Source organism: Thunnus albacares, chromosome 10 (assembly GCF_914725855.1).
Source record: "Thunnus albacares chromosome 10, fThuAlb1.1, whole genome shotgun sequence".
Taxonomy (NCBI): Eukaryota; Metazoa; Chordata; class Actinopteri; order Scombriformes; family Scombridae; genus Thunnus; species Thunnus albacares.
Window position 1 is genome coordinate 33,863,078 of NC_058115.1, and position 20,890 is coordinate 33,883,967.

Genomic DNA, 20,890 nt, shown 5'->3' on the forward strand with positions numbered 1-20,890 from the left:
GACGGGGAGACAATTATTTCCTTTATCAATTAATCTGCTGATAATTATCTCTATTTTAAAAAAAATAGAGTAAAAATTGCCTTCACTGTTTCTCAGAGGCCTCGATGACGTCTTCAGTTTGTTTGTTTTGTCTGATTTAAAGTCTAAAATGTTAAAATATTAACGTAATATAATATTAACTGTCTGTCAGGAGGAAAAACAGCAAATCTGCAACGTTTGAGAAACATTTATACTTAAAATGACTCAAACTATAAATCGATTATTAAGTTGCAGATTAATTTTCTGACAAATTGATGAATCGTCGCAGCTCGTCAACAAAAACAATTAAAATTGATATAAATGTATGAAATATGAACAACAGACAGACGTGTTATTATTGTGTTAGAACAGACTTGAACTGATCTGAACTTCTCCTTTAAGTGTTATAAAGGTTGATTGTTAAGTGGTTTTTATTTCTAAGGGCTCGTCACATCACTGAAAACTGCAACAGCTAACGAACTTAAAAAAAAAAACAACCTGTTTTTTTTTTTTTTTTTTCATGAATGTTCGATCTGACATTTAGTGACCTTGTGTCTTCCTCTGAGTCCTGACGAGAAGATGGAGATCTCAGCACAAAGACTGGACGCAGGAGGGGGGGGGGGGACCGCTAGCTTAGCTTAGCGTCATCAGAATACATAAATAAATATATACAGTAATAAACAAGGCATTGTGGGAAAGGAAGTCCAGGGCTGTAAAGGAGTTTGTAGTCCCTTCTCAGTGTGAAACCAAAGCTGTCTGTAACAGAGATGATATTTATATCTCCGCCCTGCACTGTACAGTTCAACTTGTGCTTTTAATTGGTCGTATTGTTATTTTTTAAATAAAGTTGTTTTTTTATATATTTGAGTATGATGATGTCCATGTTCAGGGTTCATTTATTTATTAGAATTTACATTATATTTCTAATTTTTTCCACAACTTTTAATTGAAATAATCATTCAGTTAATAACGTTTGTCAAATTTATATCAGCAGCAGCTTCAATATTCATCCAAATATTTATTTATAAACTGATATTTGCAGGTTTTGCTGCTTCAGGAAGTTACTGAACCTCTTTTTAAAAATGAAACTTGCATATTAGTGATGTGTTTTAAATAAAGATTTACATCTTCAGTAGGAACCGACGAGCTCCGAGCTGAGAGCCACAGAGTGGTGGGCAAACAGCGGCCCGTGGGCCAAACAGCGGCCCTCCAGGAAAAACATATTCGGCCGAATGATGAAACATGAAGTTTCAACTTTTATTAAGACGTCAAAAACCATAAAAGGTTTAACAATGTGTTGTATTTTAAAAAAGCTTGTTATATTATCCGTTGTGTTAAATAAATGTAGTGGAGCAGCAGTGGTGTCCGTCCACGTGATCTCTGAGTGTGAAACGCTCACCTGCAGCTGCTCGTTCGTGGTCACGGTGTCACTTCCTGTTCTGCTTCTGTCCCCAGAGAACAAAATAAAAGTTAACAAAGTAAAAGAAGCTGCACAATAAACATCACAATAAGAGTCATGATGAGCGTCAACATGTCGATATTTCATCTGTTTATTTTAAACAACAGTATTAATTGTGTATTAATTTTAATATCAGTTTATTTACCTTCTTAAAACTTCATAAATAAAAGTAGTGTCCTTCCTGTCTGAGTTCACTTCATCACACTTTCTCACCAAACCACCATCGACACAAACAGAACAACAACAACAACAACAAAAGATGCAATTTGTTCAACTTTATTGAGAAAAAAAAAAACAAACATCAGAGCTATTAGTTGATCAATCAGCCGTTGAGAGCTTTAAGTTTCATCTTCAGTGCAAAAAGAGGAGAACAGTGTTGTGGATGATGGATGAACTAACGGCTCTCTCGTCTAAAAACAAACCAAAAAAAAAAAAAAAACAACAAAAACAAGAAAACAAGAACAGAAAAACCTCAAAAAAAGCTGTCGTCATTTCTTTTAAACTCGGACAAAAATCTGTTCTCAGCAGCACAAGAACCAATCACTGACATGCATTAAATTATTATTTATTCATATTATCCTGCAGCTTTTTATTTATTTGTAACAGTTCTCTGTTCAGGGGTCGGGTCTAGCAGAGACCAGGCTGGATCCTGGTTTGTGGTTTCTGTTTTTTTTTTGCGGTTGGCACGTTGACAGCTCCGAGTCTTCAGCCCTTCGCTTGTTTATAAATCAAAAAAAAAAAAAAAAGAAAAGTTTTAAAAGCGTTTGGATGAATTTAAGTTGAGGATGGAGACAAAAATGAAATCTGAACAAATTGCTGTTATTGGCAGATGAGAGGGGGGGCGGGGCATGGGGGGGGGGGGGGGGGGGGGGGGGGGGGTGGCCCGATGAGAAAAATAAAGTTTATTCCAGCAGAAGGAGGATCACATGGCGTATTTCTGAGTCCAGTCCTGAGCTGTCTTGTTGTACCTGCAAGACAACAAAACAACAGTCATCATCATCATCATCAGCTGGTTAAAAAGGCTGAGAGGAAGATGCCATGCAGACACACGCACGCACGCACACACACACACTCACAACAAACAAACAAACAAACAAACAAACAAACAGCTGCATGAACAGAGCGCCGACTGACATCTGAGCATCTCCTCCAAACAACCAAATCAACATCTAAGAGTTAAAAACACAACAATCACATCCACAGATTCATTTGATTTTATATATAAACAAAAACATTAATTAACTTTTTTTATCATTATGATCCTAAAACAAACGGCTCTTCTCATTTCTCTGTTTTGTGCCTCCTCGTCTCCTCGTCTCCTCGTCTCCTCCGTCCTCCTGCCCGTCACCCAAAAACCCATCTCAGCGCGCCGTGTTTAAGGACGTCTCGATTCATAAAACACATCTCGAGGAGACAGGAGAGAGGAGACAGGAGAGAGGAGGGAGGAGAGAGGAGAGAGGAGAGGAGGAGGGAGGAGGGAGGAGAGAGGAGAGAGGAGAGAGGAGACAGGAGAGAGGAGACAGGAGAGAGGAGAGAGGAGACAGGAGAGAGGAGACAGGAGAGAGGAGAGAGGAGAGAGGAGAGAGGAGAGAGGAGACAGGAGAGGAGGAGGGAGGAGAGGAGGGAGGAGCGAGGATAGAGGAAAGAGGAGGGAGGAGAGAGGAGACAGGAGACAGGAGAGAGGAGGGAGGAGAGAGGAGGGAGGAGAGAGGAGACAGGAGAGAGGAGAGAGGAGGGAGGAGAGAGGAGAGAGGAGACAGGAGACAGGAGAGAGGAGGGAGGAGGGAGGAGAGAGGAGACAGGAGACAGGAGAGAGGAGGGAGGAGAGAGGAGGGAGGAGAGAGGAGGGAGGAGAGAGGAGAGAGGAGAGAGGAGAGGAGGAGGGAGGAGAGGAGGGAGGAGCGAGGATAGAGGAAAGAGGAGGGAGGAGAGAGGAGACAGGAGACAGGAGAGAGGAGGGAGGAGAGAGGAGGGAGGAGAGAGGAGACAGGAGAGAGGAGGGAGGAGAGAGGAGAGAGGAGAGAGGAGACAGGAGAGGAGGGAGGAGCGAGGATAGAGGAAAGAGGAGGGAGGAGAGAGGAGGGAGGAGACAGGAGAGGAGGGAGGAGACAGGAGAGGAGGGAGGAGACAGGAGAGGAGGGAGGAGCGAGGATAGAGGAAAGAGGAGGGAGGAGAGAGGAGGGAGGAGACAGGAGAGGAGGGAGGAGCGAGGATAGAGGAAAGAGGAGGGAGGAGAGAGGAGGGAGGAGACAGGAGAGGAGGGAGGAGCGAGGATAGAGGAGAGAGGAGAGAGGAGGCTTGCCGGAGGAGCTATGAGCGAGGATACACAGGTGTTTCCTTTGCAGAAGTTTTTCGACACGTGATAAAAGAGGCGTCACACAATAAGATACATAAAGGATGTGTGTGTGTGTGTGTGTGTGTGTGTTAAATAAAATATAACAATGTATGACATCCGTACATTCTTGTCATGTTGTCATTTGAATAAAAGTAAATATATAAGTTGTCATGAACACTGTTCTGCTCTGCAGCACGTTTATATTTAATCGACATGACGGCTGTGAAGCGAGGACTCCTCTCTCCTCATGTCTCCTCCTCCTCCTCCTCGCCTCCTCCACTCACATCTCAGGTGGGAGAGACTGAGATGCGAGGAGAGGAGGTGAGGAAAGGAATCGAGGATGTACAAAGTGAGAAATGAGAAGAGGGGAAAATGTTTTTAAAGAATTAAACTCAGATAAACAACATTTAAATCCTTTCAACACACCGTCCTGCTGCCAGAAACACTCCGCCGCTGAAAATAGTCCCCAACAAACGCACCACTTCATTTTTATTACTATTAAATGAATCTATATTCACGAGTCTCTGCCACTCTTCTTTATTGTTTGGTCATTTGAATAAAAAGACAAAGTTCATATTCTGCTGTTTCTCTGTATGATTTAATGAAGGGTGAAGAGGGTTGTGTTTTCCTCCACCACAGTCACATGACAGCGGAGGTTCCTGTTTAATCAGCAGATTTAACATTCAGCAGGTTTGTTTGACGTGAACAGGAAGTGAGATGACGAGAGAGATAAACCGGAGCGGTTTTGTGTTTCTGTGGGTTGTTTAGTTCGACGGTGTCGGTCTGAACTGGAGCTCGATGTTAGTAACAGTCCTGTAGATTCAGCCACGCAGCGTCTGTGGAGCCATGCTGCTTTCATCAACGTGCTTTCAGTCAGCTGAGTCTTACCCTCACAGCATGGCGTACTTCTCTGTCCACTCCCTGGCTAGTCTGTTATACCTGAGAGCAAGCAGCAGGACACTCTGCTTCAATACAGCTGCTACTGACTGCAGCCCCTCACCCTCACTGCAGCCCTTCATCCTCACTGCAGACCTTCATCCTCACTGCAGCCCCTCACCCTCACTGCAGCCCCTCACCCTCACTGCAGCCCCTCATCCTCACTGCAGCCCCTCATCCTCACTGCAGCCCCTCACCCTCACTGCAGCCCCTCACCCTCACTGCAGACCCTCATCCTCACTGCGGCCCCTCATCCTCACTGCGGCCCTTCATCCTCACTGCGGCCCCTCATCCTCACTGCAGCCCTTCATCCTCACTGCAGCCCCTCATCCTCACTGCAGCCCTTCACCCTCACTGCAGCCCTTCATCCTCACTGCAGCCCCTCATCCTCACTGCAGCCCCTCATCCTCACTGCAGACCTTCATCCTCACTGCAGACCTTCATCCTCACTGCAAACCCTCATCCTCACTGCAGACCTTCATCCTCACTGCAGACCTTCATCCTCACTGCAGACCCTCATCCTCACTGCAGACCTTCATCCTCACTGCAGACCTTCATCCTCACTGCAGCCCTTCATCCTCACTGCAGCCCCTCATCCTCACTGCAGACCCTCATCCTCACTGCAGACCTTCATCCTCACTGCAGACCCTCACCCTCACTGCAGCCCCTCACCCTCACTGCAGCCCCTCACCCTCACTGCAGACCCTCATCCTCACTGCAGCCCTTCATCCTCACTGCAGCCCTTCATCCTCACTGCAGCCCTTCATCCTCACTGCAGCCCTTCATCCTCACTGCAAACCCTCATCCTCACTGCAGCCCTTCATCCTCACTGCAGCCCCTCATCCTCACTGCAGACCTTCATCCTCACTGCAGCCCTTCATCCTCACTGCAGCCCCTCATCCTCACTGCAGACCCTCATCCTCACTGCAGCCCTTCATCCTCACTGCAGCCCCTCATCCTCACTGCAGACCTTCATCCTCACTGCAAACCCTCATCCTCACTGCAGCCCTTCATCCACACTGCAGCCCCTCATCCTCACTGCAGACCTCCATCCTCACTGCAAACCCTCATCCTCACTGCAGCCCTTCATCCTCACTGCAGCCCTTCATCCTCACTGCAGCCCTTCATCCTCACTGCAGCCCCTCATCCTCACTGCAGACCTTCATCCTCACTGCAAACCCTCATCCTCACTGCAGCCCTTCATCCTCACTGCAGCCCCTCATCCTCACTGCAGCCCTTCACCCTCACTGCAGACCTTCATCCTCACTGCAGACCCTCACCCTCACTGCAGCCCCTCACCCTCACTGCAGCCCCTCACCCTCACTGCAGACCCTCATCCTCACTGCAGCCCTTCATCCTCACAGCAGCCCTTCATCCTCACTGCTGCCCTTCATCCTCACTGCTGCCCTTCATCCTCACTGCTGCCCTTCATCCTCACTGCAAACCCTCATCCTCACTGCAGCCCTTCATCCTCACTGCAGACCCTCATCCTCACTGCAGACCCTCATCCTCACTGCAGACCCTCATCCTCACTGCAAACCCTCATCCTCACTGCAGCCCTTCATCCTCACTGCAAACCCTCATCCTCACTGCAGCCCTTCATCCTCACTGCAAACCCTCATCCTCACTGCAGCCCCTCATCCTCACTGCAGCCCCTCATCCTCACTGCAGCCCCTCATCCTCACTGCAAACCCTCATCCTCACTGCAAACCCTCATCCTCACTGCAGCCCCTCATCCTCACTGCAACCCTTCATCCTCACTGCGGACCCTCATCCTCACTGCAGCCCTTCATCCTCACTGCAGCCCTTCATCCTCACTGCAGCCCCTCATCCTAACTGCAGCCCCTCATCCTCACTGCAGGCCCTCATCCTCACTGCAGGCCCTCATCCTCACTGCAGCCCTTCATCCTCACTGCAGCCCTTCATCCTCACTGCAGCCCCTCATCCTCACTGCAGCCCCTCATCCTCACTGCAGCCCCTCATCCTCACTGCGGACCCTCACCCTCACTGCAGCCCCTCATCCTCACTGCAGCCCCTCATCCTCACTGCAGACCTTCATCCTCACTGCAGACCCTCATCCTCACTGCAGACCCTCATCCTCACTGCAGACCCTCATCCTCACTGCAGCCCTTCATCCTCACTGCAGACCCTCATCCTCACTGCAGCCCTTCATCCTCACTGCAGACCCTCATCCTCACTCTTTAAATGACACCTTCCAGGAACTTTAAGTCCTTTTTCTGCATTCATGTTTGTGTTTCCACCACATTTATTAAACCCAAGAAGGATGAAAAGTTTTACTGACTAGAGGAAACAACAGCGATCATGTTGTTGTATCTTTTTACTGATGTTTGACTTTAATGAATGAAAAGATGATCTGCTGACTGTTTGATGGTCATGAACATCATTAAACCATCTGCAGATAATGTTTACTGAGCTCATCTATTAGTCGATCAACAGAAAATTTATTGGCAACTGTTTTAATCATTGAGTTCTCAGGTTCCTGCTTCTCACATGTGAATGTTTGACGGTTTCAGTCTTTCAGGTTCTGAACGTTTTATAGAAAAAACAATGAAGCCAAACTGTGTTTTAACGTTAATAAACTGTAAACGTTCATCCTTCATCTTAATATGACACTACATCACTTCCTGGTTTTATGAATGACGCAGCAAACAAGTTTCTGTGTTTGATCAATCAGCAGCTGTCAGTGCTAAAAGCCCCGCCCCCTTCAGTTCCTGAACTTTTCCTCCGAAGCAGGAAGTGTTTTAACGTTTCTAACTATCCTACAGGAAGTATGTCACAGGAAGTGTTTTATCCTACAGGAAGTACGTCACAGGAAGTGTTTTATCCTACAGGAAGTGCGTCACAGGAAGTGGTTCCTCCGCAGGTTTAGTTCCTCTCAAGGTTCCTGGTGAATCTTTTATTAACAGCAAATCATCATATTTGAGACGTTGGATTCAAAGAAACTTTGACAGTTTTGCTTGAAAAAAGACAAACAATTAATAAAAAAGTTGCTGATTATTTTCTGCTGATCGACTGATTGATTACTGATTGATTACTGGACTAATGGCTGCAGCTTCAACCTGCTACATGACGCTGATCTGATCTTTGATCTTGAAGCAAACTTGTAGTTTATAGATGATCTGAAGCAGCCGATGAGTTTATTTGTTGGTTTGTGACTGTTGATGTTTTTATCTTTTAGATGTGAGTCATTTATGAACTATATTAAACTATATTAAACTATATTAAAATGAGATGAAAGGTTTAAACTCACCTAACAGGGTCTGTTTTGTAGATGCGGGCGATCTCTGGCACTAGCGGGTCGTCAGGGTTCGGGTCACATAACAGAGAACAAATGGACAAAAGGACTGCAGACAGGAAGCAGAGTCTCAGTGTCAAACGTCTTATTACAACATGTGATTCATTAAATCCTTCTTGTAAAACAGAATCATCACAGCCTGTAAAAAAACACTTCATGACTCCAGTCACATGTCTGTCATTTATGTTAATGAGTCACAGCTGAACACCAATCAGCAGCCCAGCAGCACCACCTGCTGGTTCGACTCTGACATTACACACAGATCTCTACAGAACATTATTATACATCATTAATACTGTTAGAAATCATAGAAAGAATCTTTACAGGCTGGAACATGAACATGAAAGTGTGTCTTTATAGAAGAATCATCAGCCTGAAGCACAAAACCAACAAACTGGTTTTTACACTCGAAGATCAACATCTAACAGCCTCAACTACACACTGATGGAAGAACAAGAAATAATAATAATGTGAAAAATGTGTAAAACTTTAAAAATTTGCAATAATTTCTTCATGTTCCCTCAGTGATATCTGTTTATTCGCTGGTTCTGGATGTTGTGGATCTTGGCTGTTTCTCACCTTTAGAGATAGTTAATGCTGGAGACCACTGTGATCTCAATATATCCAAGCAGATGCTGCCATTACTGTTAATATTTGGGTGATAAATTCTTGTTGTGAAGGCGACCTGATGGAAGAAAGAAACAAGACGGTTCAACACATCAGAGAAGATTCAGTCAGTCAGACAGAAGTGATTCATTCAGGAACGTCTGCTGTAACAGATACGTTAAAGATCACAATAAGACGCTTCGTTCACAATCACAAAGCAAATAATCACACACAGACACGGGCTTTAAAGGTTCACAAGTGTTTCCAGTGTTAAAACAAGTCTGTGTGAAGCTTCTATTCAGCTTCATCAGTCTGAGTTAATCATATCAAGTGGATATCTGACACATTTACAGTCTTTTTAGCATCAAATTCCCTCTTTGTGTTTCCTCGGACAGTGTTTCCCTGTTGAGCTGCAGGTGGAAGTATAGTAACAAAAAGAGGAACTTTGGCACTAAAAAGACTGTAACGTTGAAAGATATCTACTTGATTTGACTCATTTGGACGCTGAAGCTTCATATTAGCTTCAGATAAACTTCCATCACTTCCATTGTAAGGTCATTATGAAGGGATCTTCTACTGGTCAGTATGAACAGGAGGAATGATTACAGCAAGAAAAACAGCTTTAATCTTCATTTGACTGACTGTTGGTTTAAGACACACTTCAGTGTTTCCCCTTGAATGTTTTTCAGGCCTGGTGGTACAAACCAAAAAAAACCCTAAATGGCATATTCACGCAGTCGGCTTCAGTCAGCTGGTCTGCAATTTTCATTCAAATTTTTGTTTGCTCAGTAGATTCAAGACTTAAAACAAAGTGTTCACAAGGACTGGATGACTGAATGAGTTTCTTCCACTTCTGTATCGTTTGTTTGACTTCAGAGTTTTGGAGATAATTGTTGATATATTTGTTTTACCGTCAGCTGCTTTATTAGAGCTTTTTCTCCTTTTAGGCGGCGCTATGCTCACGTTAGCTAACCTGCGTCCCGTACACTCTCTGATAGCCGTGGCACTCCGTCACATCAAGAGTTTCCATGGCAACGACACAGAGGCTCCTGAACACTATTGATAACTGATTTCTGGATGAATGTATTATTGTTGTACTATTACAGGAGAAACACTGCACTTGATAAAGTGTGAACTCGTCCTTTAATCAAACACCCCTGAGGTGGAAATTATACATTCAAGTTTTGACAGCATTTTGAGTGCAAATTCAGGAGGCTTATCTCCACCCGGTTACTGCAGTTACAGTGAAATCAAGCGCACCTGCAGAGCAGCCGCCCCACACTGAAGCGACCGCCGAGGTTAAACGATCATATAAAGAGTGTTTTAGTGCAGGAAGTGATGATGTTGGACTCACTGACCTTGGGTGGTTTGAAGGGATAATCTGTAGGAAAATGAATGGTCAAGAAAAATACTCCTCCCTGGTAGGGACTGTCCGGCTGCACACAGACACACAGAACATCAGTTATATACAAACTCATCTATAATAATAATAATAATCATAATAATAATAATAATAATAATAATAATAATAATAATAATAATAATAGAGATACAGTTACACAACCATCAGTTTGATACTTACAGGCCCCATTATAGTAGCCTGCCAATGAAACACTGCAGAGACAAAGAGGAAGATTCATCATGTTCATCTATTCTGCTGCTGAGACGTTTATATTTACATGTTTATATGAGAGAGAAGAAAAAAACAACATCATCTTACTGTCTTCACCGACGGGGCCAGCAGAGCACTGAGCCGGAGGATCTCTGGACAGATCAGTTAGCTCCTGGAGGACAGGAGGAGGACAGGAGGAGAACAGGAGGAGAACAGGAGGAGGACAGGAGGAGGACAGGAGGAGAACAGGAGGAGGACAGGAAGAGGACAGGAGGAGAACAGGAGGAGGACAGGAAGAGGACAGGAGGAGGACAGGAGGAGAACAGGAGGAGGACAGGAGGAGGACAGGAGGAGAACAGGAGGAGGACAGGAGGAGGACAGGAGGAGAACAAGAGGAGAACAGGAGGAGGACAGGAGGAGAACAGGAGGAGGACAGGAGGACAAGAGGAGGACAAGAGGAGAACAGGAGGACAGGAGGAGAACAGGAGGACAGGAGGAGAACAGGAGGAGGACAGGAGGAGAAAGAAAATAAAGGAGAAGGTAGAAATGATTAGAATCTCATGTTTTGTGGATTAAAATGCTTCTAAATTTCATTAATTTACAGTTTTAAGACTAAAATGCTGATTCGAGACTTTTGTCACAGATTCTGATCTTTAAATCTCATCTTAATAAAAGAGTCTGACTGAAGACGTGCTGGGATTATAAATCTGTCAGTATCAGTTTATCACAGATTAACACATGTGAGGACAGATGTTTGACCAGCAGAGGGCGCTGACAGCTTTATTCTAACAGGATTAAACAGCACAGATTAATATTTACTCCTGTAACACTGATAAACAAATAAATAAAAGAAGATAATTGAAACGAAGACATCTCGTCAGACCTGACGCCTACATTACCCACAATGCAACTGGAGATTGGGGTGCCTTATGGTAGAAAAAATAATCTGCAACTATAATATAATAATCATTTAAGCAAAAATACCAAATATTTGCAGTTTGATTTGATTTGTGTGTTTTTATTTGACAGTGAACTGATTCTGCTGGTTGAACAAAATAAGATGTTTAAAGATGCTGGAAACTATAAACATCATATGGACAAAATGATGAATCCATAATGAAAATGATCTATAGTTGCCATCAAGTCTCCTGCTGCTGGTTTTACACTCAAACTATTTCCAGTTGAAACTGTCAGCTGACTCCCACACAAACCAGCTGAGCTGCTTCTGTCAGCAGCAGCGAGCAGCTGATCTCATCTGACAAGCAAAGGTTAACTGCTAGCCTGCTAACTGCTAGCCTGCTAACTGCTAGCCTGCTAACTGCTAGCCTGCAACTATAAAACCTTCAACATCCAGGTCGTTGACATTTACATGTTGCATCAGTTTGTCCTGAACAGACTGACGGTGTTTAGTTTAAAGACATTTGAGGACGTCAGGTTGAGAAACATGATCCACATTTTTCACCATTTTCTGACATTTTATAGATCAAACAACTAATCAATTAATCAGAAACATAATTGACATTAAATCAATAATAAAACTGATCGTTAGCTGCAGCTTTCGTTCAGTTGAGAGTTGATGACACAGAAACATGAAAGGTTCTTATATGTTGGATGTTATGAACAGATTTCTGTTTTTCAAGAGTAAAAAAGCCTTTAAATAACAAATGACCATTAAAAGTTTTCCTGAATTTAAACATTACAATAAAGTTCATTTATCAGTATAATTCAGGGGCTTCATCACATAGTGTGTGTGATACATTTATTTTTTAGCGCATGTGATACATTTATAGATGGTTATGATTTTTAGTAAATGTTTTCACCCTCATTGGTCAAACAGCTCCAACATTACGTGTTGCTCAGTTTTTCTTCTTTGTGTGTTCTGACGTCTTCATTCAGTTTATTCTGAGTCTTTAATATTCAGACAACAGGAAGGACTTGAAAATATTTCCACTTTTGTTTGAATTTCCGGCGTTTTCTATCAACAGAAACTCTTTTCATTTCAGCAGTTGACAGGTTTGTTTTTCAGCATGAAGAAGAATAAAGGATGAGTATTGATAACGAACTGCTGGTCAGACAGACTGATGAGCTTCATCACATCTCTGTTCTGCTGTTTCCTGCTTCTCTCTGTCAAACTGAACAGTAAACTGATTCTCTTTGAATACATTCTTCACTTTTCTCCTACATTATATTCTATTAATCAAGAACATAAATGGCAAATTAATCAATCAGAGCTGCAACTAACAATTACTTTCATTGTTGATTGATGTGCTTCATCATTTCACCTGTAAACTATAAAGAAAATAGTGAAAAATGTTCAGAGTCAAAGCTGGTGTCTTTAAATGTCTCCTTATGTCTCAACAACGATCCAAAACCCAAAAAGATCAGTTTACGTTGGCTTCATAGAACGGTTCAAACAGTTTATATATGAAAAGGAAAAACATCAAATCATCATATTTAAGAAAATTACCGAAAAAAATATTGAATTATTAATTATTCTGTCGCAGTGCTTAACGACTAATCAACTAATCGTTGCAGCTCTAAAAATCAATAATGAAAATCAACAGTTGCTGCCGACATTCAACTGTTTAGTCTATAAACATGTCAGCAGGTTGAAGAGTTTCTGACCTCTAGTGGCTCCACAGAGGACGTTGTTTTATTGTTTTATGAATGATATGATGAAGGTTCACATACATGCAGGTGATGCTACAGACTGTCAGTCAGTGTTTCATTGTTTCACACTATCAGCTGATTCACAGGTGACGCTGATGAGACCAAAACGACGACCGTTACCTCGGAAACATCATTTAAATACTAAAAGAAATATTACTGAAAACAAGAAAAGGAAAAAGCTCGTCAAATGTTTCATGTTTTCATTTTATGAGGAAATTAAATTAGTTGGAGCTCAGAGACACACAGTGAGTCCTGCTGACAGTCAACAGATACTAGAACAACAACAACAACATGTTCAGCACGACGTCTGATTTACCTGATGAAGGATTTAAGCTGCTTTGTTCTGTTTGTTACTCTTTTAGAAGATTCATCTGCCAATTATTTTATCAATTAATCACAGACTAGTTTTAATCTCCAGCTCCACCAGTGACTCCCACTATCCTCCCATTAAAACCTGTAACGTACCAACATTACTGAGTCAAACAAATACTTCAAGTTAAACTCTTCTTCTTGTCTGTAAGCTGGTATACAGTCGACCTTCATGTTGGTCATTGATTATATAGATATTCTTACTGTTGTTCTGCCCCATCAACACTACAGCAGTTAAAGTATCGTAGTGCTTCATCACTAACAACAGACTCATCACTGTCTGTATCACACAGTTGGTTCTTTATAAAGAAGGAAAAAAGCTCATGATATTCATCTAAAAAGCTTCTAAACTAGCTCACATCTCTTCTGTCATTTCAATCCTGTAACTACAGAAACATGACCCAGTAAGTACTGCAGCTCAGATATCCCTCAGGTACTGGTGGAACTGGTTTCAGGTGCTCTGCACCTTTTCAAACTGCCCTTAAAACTCAACGTCTTTCATTCCTCTTCGGTTCCACACGTGTCGTACTCGTGATCATCGCTGGGAGCAGAACAGGAATGTTTTCTCCCGTCAGCAGCTGCACTCAGTAAATCTGATATGACATGAACAACATGAATCCACAGTTTACTGGTAGAACTGGACATGTGAAAGCTACAGATGCTGCAGAGATGCTTTACAGACTGCAGCCGTTTACATTTATCATGTATCAAAATTAACACTCGCCATTCGCCGAACGCAGGTAAATGTAGTGTTTGGTGAGTAAATTATGGAGACCATCTGCCGCTCAGACCAGTAGGAGGAAATGTTTTTCCTACACATGCTGGTGGAAGCTGCTGGTTTACTGTCACTCCAGTCTGATAGATCCGCCGCGCTGCGTCGTGTGTCGTACGGAACCGCATCAGTCATCAAACCCGCGATTTCTGGTTACAGTATGTGAGTATCTGCTAGCTATGTGGAGATTTATTGTGGGAGTGGAGTCGTCACATCCGCTCTGTGAATGTTTGTGATAGGTGCAGGCGGCTGTGGACCCCCCCCCCCTCCCCCCAGGTGCTGCGTCCAGGGCTTCCAACCCCCGAGAGCTAAGCAAGAAGATGGTACTGCACACCCAGCAGCAGGCCGAGGAGACGGCTCTGCCTTCCAGGAGGTCATGATGGACATCATCTCAACCAGGTTGTGTCTGAGACGGAGGCAGGAGGAAGAGGAGGAGGAGGAGGAACTGCTCCTGCTCGATATCTTCTGCCTTCTGCTTAGAAACGGTGAATTCACAGCTCACAGCAGCTGAACACGATATCGTCTCTGGCTTTTATTTCATATCTTGTGTCGGCAAAAAGCATCGGTGCTCGCTTCCAACCAGTCGTTAGCGTAGTTAGCACGCATTAGCTCGGAGGGCTAACTTGGCTTGTTTACTATATGATGTGAATGTTGTCGTCACCCTGAACATCCCGTCAAACCGCATTCAAACATCTGACAGTTCAATAAAGAGTTGCTTGTTGCTACACATATAATGTACAAGTAGTAAATAATTATAATAAGTATAATAAGTATTTTGTTAATCATGATCTTTCTGGTAAATTCAATTCATTCAATTGAGACATAAAATAACTCTTATCATTGAAACTCATGTCATGTTTTATATTATAGTTTATAAGAACAAAAACAAGGAACAAACAGTCGAATCTCTGCATTAAACAGTTAAATCTGATCGACTTGATAAAGTTCTGAGTCTGGTGCAGCAATGATGACATTTGGTAGAAAATAATGACATGAAGGACTAAAAGTGTTCATTGATGGATTTTAAAACTTTAAATCTCTTCATATCTAAGCTGCTGCTGTCTTTACATTAATATGACGTCTGCACGTTACTATAATACTGAATCACATATGAGACCGAGATGACATGTTAGAGTAATAATAGCAAACTGAAATAGCAAAAAGCAATTTATTATTTTGGCCGGTGAGTTTTTCCACCACGTTGGCAGGTGAGACTGAAGTTAATTTAGGATCCTGTACAGTATGAGAAGCAGTCAGAGGTGAAATGAGCTGGTAGAAGAGGTTTATATTGTCGTATGTAAGCAAAATTACTGAAATAACCTTCAGAAAAATGATTTCATGGTGTTCAGTGAATGTGTTGCTGTTGTTAAATTAAAAGACATTTTTAACATCTTGTTCATGGTCGTTAACGGCAGAAATCTACCTGCCTTTATTAGTGTTGATCAAATATCAACAAAGATTAAAGTTAACTGTCATGTTTCATCTTTATTAAAGTAAATAAAACAGGACAAGTTTGTCCAGTTTTTTTGCTAACAGTGGAACAGACTCTCTCCTGATGACTAATACATTAAATAAAATATTTTTTTCCATTTCTTCCCCTCTAAGCTTCCTGATTTCCCTCTTTAATATTTCTCCAACAGTATTTATGACGCTCCACTGATTCCTGTTTGACAACGCGTCACATGACCAGCCTACTCAGTTCCTGATTGGCCGACGGCGTGGGCCAATATGCTCCGATGTGTGAAAAGAGTGATGCTGCCAGAGAACGAGAACATCATTTATGACACAAAGACTTTTTTTTATTTTATTTTGTCCATCGAGTCAGTGAGTTTCTAGATTTATTAGCCCAACGTTGAGTTTTACTTCCTCAGAGAATCAGACGATCCTGACTGGAAGACCAGTAGCAACAATAAGGTCCACCATATTTATTAAGAACACACACATTTATTAACATTTATATCACATTTTGTCACTATTTCTCAGCTTTTTATAACAATAATCCAGAGTAATAGAATCAGTCAGTGAAGCTGGATGCAGATAACAACAGTCTCACTGTAGTTTAGAGATGAAAACGTCTCCCGACAGCCGCAAACAACTAATCTTACTGTCTACAGCGGGACAGACACAATATTCAACACCTTTAGACAGGAAGTTGAACACTTCAACAGCCTCAAGAGTTTTTATTTTGGAGGGGGACTGAATTAAATGATTTCAGACTAGTGAGGACCTGCAGATACCTGAACTCCTCTAACTGTGGAGGCTCATGACAGACAACATGGAATCAACTATAAAAACGCAGAATATTGTGGATGTAATTTAGTAACAATCAGAGTTTTCTGTCATTATGAAACTCAGACGTGTTTATTAACAGTAACTAAACCGAATAAACAGAATAAAAACTCTACTGAGTCTCTGCTGAGTTTTGGTGTCATTTATGGTCGTGTTGCTTCGGTCCTCACTGAGGGGGGGGGGTGGGGTCAACCCCCCCCCCACACACACATAAACACACACACACATATACACACACACAGGTCTGTTCTTTACAGCCTCTACAGTCTAAATAACTTTATTCAGTGTTTGTCATTAAAAGGAAACTATTTTTATTGACTATTTTCTCACATTTTACAGACCAAACAATTAACTTAATTAATGTTTTATTAATTATTTAATTACAGATGAATTGATGGAGAAAATAAGTGTGAATTAGAGAATGACATTTATTTGAAAAGGCTGAACTTTAGCCTCAAACTGCAGCGGTTCACATGTGAAGCAGGATTTATTGATGTGTAAGCAGCAGGTCTATTTTTACTCGGCCGGTCGTGGGGACAGATCAGGATATAGCCGCGGGGGGAGAAAACACACACTGCTGCTTATAGGACGAGGGGGGTTTGTATTTCCATCTCGCAGGTCTCCCTCAAGCCAAACTGGTATGTGACACACAGGCTCGGCACACACACGGCTCATCTTTCAGGAACGAGAAAACTATCCGGCAGCAACGAGGCTTTTTAAGATCCGGGCCGGGTCGGGAATTCAGACGCTCGACTGTGACTGAAGCAGCTGACGGATCAAAACGTTACTGACTTACTGGTCGTCCTCAACATGGTTTCACTGGTCTGTTCATCCATTCACTGAAAATTTAGCTTGTGTTCCACTAAACATGTCACATCCAACACTTCCTGTCTTGTAGTTTCTACTGTCCTGCAGACGTGAAGGAGTCCAAACATCAGTTTCTATCTGCTTCACCTTCCTGTCAGACTGTCAACTACACTGGAAAATGTTTAAACAGCAGTGTTGATGCAATACTTTCTACAAAACAATACTTGTGATATTCTCAGGAATGTTAATCATAGTTTTTCTTCCAGTTTTTTAAACAAGAACTCTGTTTACATGAAATAAGAGTCTGAAACTTAAAATGAAGAAGTAAAACTCAACAACAGACACATTTCAGTGAACATGTTGAGGTTTTACACTCAGCACAACATTCACCAACATTTAGACCTGCAATCATTGGTTCATTTGGAGTCTTTTTATTTCTCGGTCTTTGAGAAACACTGATCACAACGTTTTCTGGACCAAACAATCAATTCATCAAGAAGATAACTGACAGATGAATCAATAATGAAAATAATCCTTCGTTGCAGCTCGACACATATTTATAGTTTGAATGTATCTGTTCATTAAACTGAGCAATGAACACTTTGAGGGAAAACTAATAAAATTCAGGAAACATTTAGACGACAGTTGAAAACAACAAACGTCATTCATCATCTGTCACATCACATCCAATAAGAACACGATGTACTTTTGAATTATTGGCTCCATTTTGGACTAAAATGGACAAATGTTGGAAACTGTTTATCAAACTGATGATTGATTTTAGTTTTATGTGGAGGTATGTGAGTGAGCTGGAGTAAAAGGATGAATACCTGCTGCTAGCTTAGCTTGAACAGTGTTTATGTACAAACTGTGTTTTTCCTCCATCTTGTATGAATTATGTTTATCTTTTCTTTAAATATATTGTAAAACACAATCTACATGTACAATGTGAAGTGTTTTTTCACTCCTATAAAAGGTTTGAGTGTTGGTCAGACAAAACATCTGAAGACCTTCTTTGGACTCCAGGAACTTTTCACAGTTTTTAACACTAACTCATTAATAACAAATCACTAACATCATAGACAGATTCATCAATAAAGACAATAATAGTTATTTACAGTCCTGAATACAATATACATTATCTGTTATAACATAACTATATTTGATTTAAAACTCATTTAACAGCTGTTAAACTTCAAGAATATAAAATAAAATTTCCAAATGTATAAAACTTAAGATTTTATTATAAACAAATCTACATTCAGGAAAGAAAGATTGTTTTCAAAATATATCAAAATATATCTGAATGCAGTGGAAGAAGTATTCAGATCCTTTACTGCAGTAAAAGTACCAATACTGCAATGTAAAAATACTCCATTATAAGTAAAAGTCCTGCATGAAAAATCCAGTAAAAGTACATAAGTATTATGAGCTTGATGTAGTTAAAGTATTGCAGTAAAAGTACATAAGTATTATGAGCTTGATGTAGTTAAAGTATTGCAGTAAAAGTACATAAGTATTATGAGCTTGATGTAGTTAAAGTATTGCAGTAAAAGTACATAAGTATTATGAGTTTGATGTAGTTAAAGTATTGCAGTAAAAGTAGTGGTTTGGTCCCTCTGACTGATATATTATTATATATGACATCATTAGATTATTAATAGTGAAGCATCAGTGTTAGAGCAGCATGTTACTGTTGTAGCTGCTGGAGGTGGAGCTAGTTTACACTACTTTATATACAGTTAGCTAGTTTAGTCCAGTGGTTCCCAACCTAGGGGTCGGGGCCCCTCCAAAGGGTCAGCAGATAAATCTGAGGGGTGGTGAGATGATTAATGGGAGAGGAAAGAAGAAAAAACAAAGTTCTGATACACAAATCTGTTTTCAGTTTTTGGACTTTTTCTCTAATCTTTGATTTTTGCTGAAATATTGGATCATTTGAACATTTATTGAAATGAAAGCATGTGAGAAGTTTAGAGGGAAAAATCACTATTTGGTGGAGCTGTTAACAACTCATAGACATGTGAAATGTGACCCCGACTACACACTGCTTTTTGTAAGACGTCAAAAGACAAAAAGGTTGGAAACCACTGGTTTCATCTTTAACAATGTGTTGTATTTTAAAAGCTTGTTATATTATCCATTGTGTCAAATCTTCATCTGAAAAGTATAAAGTATAATCACATGAAAATACTCAAGTAAAGTACAAGTACCTCAACACTGTACTTAAGTACAGTATTTGAGTAAATGTACTTAGTTACTTTCCGCCTCTGCCGGAATCACTTAAAACATGTTATTAAAATAAATATTTATTGACTATAAACTTGAAAAGAGAAATTTGAGGGTCAAAACAGCTCAGACTTAAAATGACAACCGACAGTTGAACGGCAGCCAAACCACAGTCTGATCAACATGTTCCTAAATATGAAGATATGATGATTAAATGAGTGAAAACAGAAAACAGAATATTTGAGTTAAAGGCCCGACTGAGACTGAAGCTAAAGCTAACATCAGATCAGTAAAATGAACCTTTGTTTGATTTGAAACCACCCGCCGCGGGGGGATTTCAGCCTAAAAACTGCCTTAAATACCATCTACCCATATAAACACAACATCCAGAAATATATTCACGGTTCCTTCTACAAACTGACATCCCAAAAAACGAAACCAGAGCAATAATCTGACGTTTTATGTCAAATGTGTCATCAGCAGCAGCTGGTTCTGTGAGGCTAACGCAGCAAGCTAACGAGCTAATAGTGCACAAACATACGTTTAAAACAAAACATATTGAGAATTTGGTTGAAATTAAATGTGAAATAAGAGTCCGTTACCTTGGAAATTCGTTTTAAAGCCATCGTCTCTGCGTGAAGGGACCGGCTGTCGAGGAGGAGGAGGAGGAGAAGGAGGAGGAGGAGGAGGAGGAGGAGGAGGAGGCCAGCTAGGTGACGCTAACTAACTAGCATCTAGGACTTTGCTAGCGTTTGGTTTGCGGCGCTAAGCTAGCAGGCTTGGCTATACACACAACGGTTAAACTGTAGATTTCTTTTTAAATCGCGTCTTTTTCGCCGACTAACAGCTCAGTCTGGTGACTGACTCTCCCGCACGTCAGCCCTGACTTCAGGCTGCCACTCATATAACAGACCGGACCGACCGCAGCGGCTCAAAATGTCTTCCGTTACACACAGACAGCAGCTGTCAGGCACCGGGAGCAGGAGGTCTCACTCTGACGCTGTTTCCAGCATGGAGGAGGTCTCACTCTGACGCTGTTTCATGGCACCGAAAAAAAAACCAAAAACAACATGGTGGATGACAGTTCTATCTGCAAGTTTAACCTGCTAAAATTAATAAAAATAAAAATATGCTTGTAATTTTTTTTGTTGTTTTCTACGACGGAGTGTTGGAGCCATTGTTAGAGAAAATAATCAGACATTTTGAAAATAAAGTTGTTATATTTTTTTGAAAAAAAAATGTAGAGAGTAAAGCAGTGTTGAAAAGTAATTAAGTACATTTACATTTACTGTACTTAAGTCGGCTATAATTTTGAGGTACTTGTACTTAACTTGAGTTTTTCCATTTTCTGGTACTTTTTACTTCCACCTCATTACATTTTAAAGGGAAACATTGTACTTTCTACTCCAATACATTTATTTCACAGTAATAGATTCTAGTTACTTTCAGATCCATATTTTATACGAAAAAGTTGT

At 41.4% G+C, this 20,890-nt stretch overlaps 1 protein-coding gene and 1 long non-coding RNA gene across 3 annotated transcripts; one reads left to right on the forward strand and one right to left on the reverse strand.

Moving 5' to 3' along the window:
* Positions 1 to 1,737: 1,737 nt before the first annotated feature.
* LOC122990066 (ubiquitin-conjugating enzyme E2 2-like) lies at positions 1,738 to 20,450 on the reverse strand. Of its 2 annotated transcripts, XM_044363200.1 has the most exons (8): positions 20,018 to 20,450; positions 10,391 to 10,454; positions 10,253 to 10,284; positions 10,029 to 10,106; positions 8,644 to 8,749; positions 8,020 to 8,113; positions 4,701 to 4,751; positions 1,738 to 2,445 (listed from the first exon to the last, which is right to left on the reverse strand). In XM_044363200.1, the coding sequence occupies exons 1-7, from the start codon at positions 20,039 to 20,041 to the stop codon at positions 4,703 to 4,705; spliced, it is 447 nt and encodes a 148-aa protein (XP_044219135.1). In that variant the 5' UTR covers positions 20,042 to 20,450; the 3' UTR covers positions 1,738 to 2,445; positions 4,701 to 4,702. The 2 variants fall into 2 exon arrangements, with proteins under 2 accessions (XP_044219135.1, XP_044219136.1); XM_044363201.1 differs by lacking the exon at positions 4,701 to 4,751 and having other exon boundaries at positions 20,018 to 20,446.
* LOC122990087 lies at positions 13,152 to 17,609 on the forward strand. The gene is made up of 3 exons (XR_006405269.1): positions 13,152 to 14,255; positions 14,333 to 14,578; positions 15,734 to 17,609. It is a non-coding gene; the product is annotated as an uncharacterized LOC122990087 (long non-coding RNA).
* Positions 20,451 to 20,890: the final 440 nt, after the last annotated feature.

Excerpts from the sequence above, each read along its gene's own strand:
- LOC122990066 (XM_044363200.1), bottom strand. The coding sequence starts at position 20,041 with ATGGCTTTAAAACGAATTTCCAAG. Across the intron at positions 10,455-20,017 it reads CTTTAAAACGAATTTCCAAG|GAGCTAACTGATCTGTCCAG; the intron begins GTAACGGACTCT and ends CCTGTCCTCCAG. Across the intron at positions 8,750-10,028 it reads ATCCCTTCAAACCACCCAAG|GTCGCCTTCACAACAAGAAT; the intron begins GTCAGTGAGTCC and ends TTCTTCCATCAG.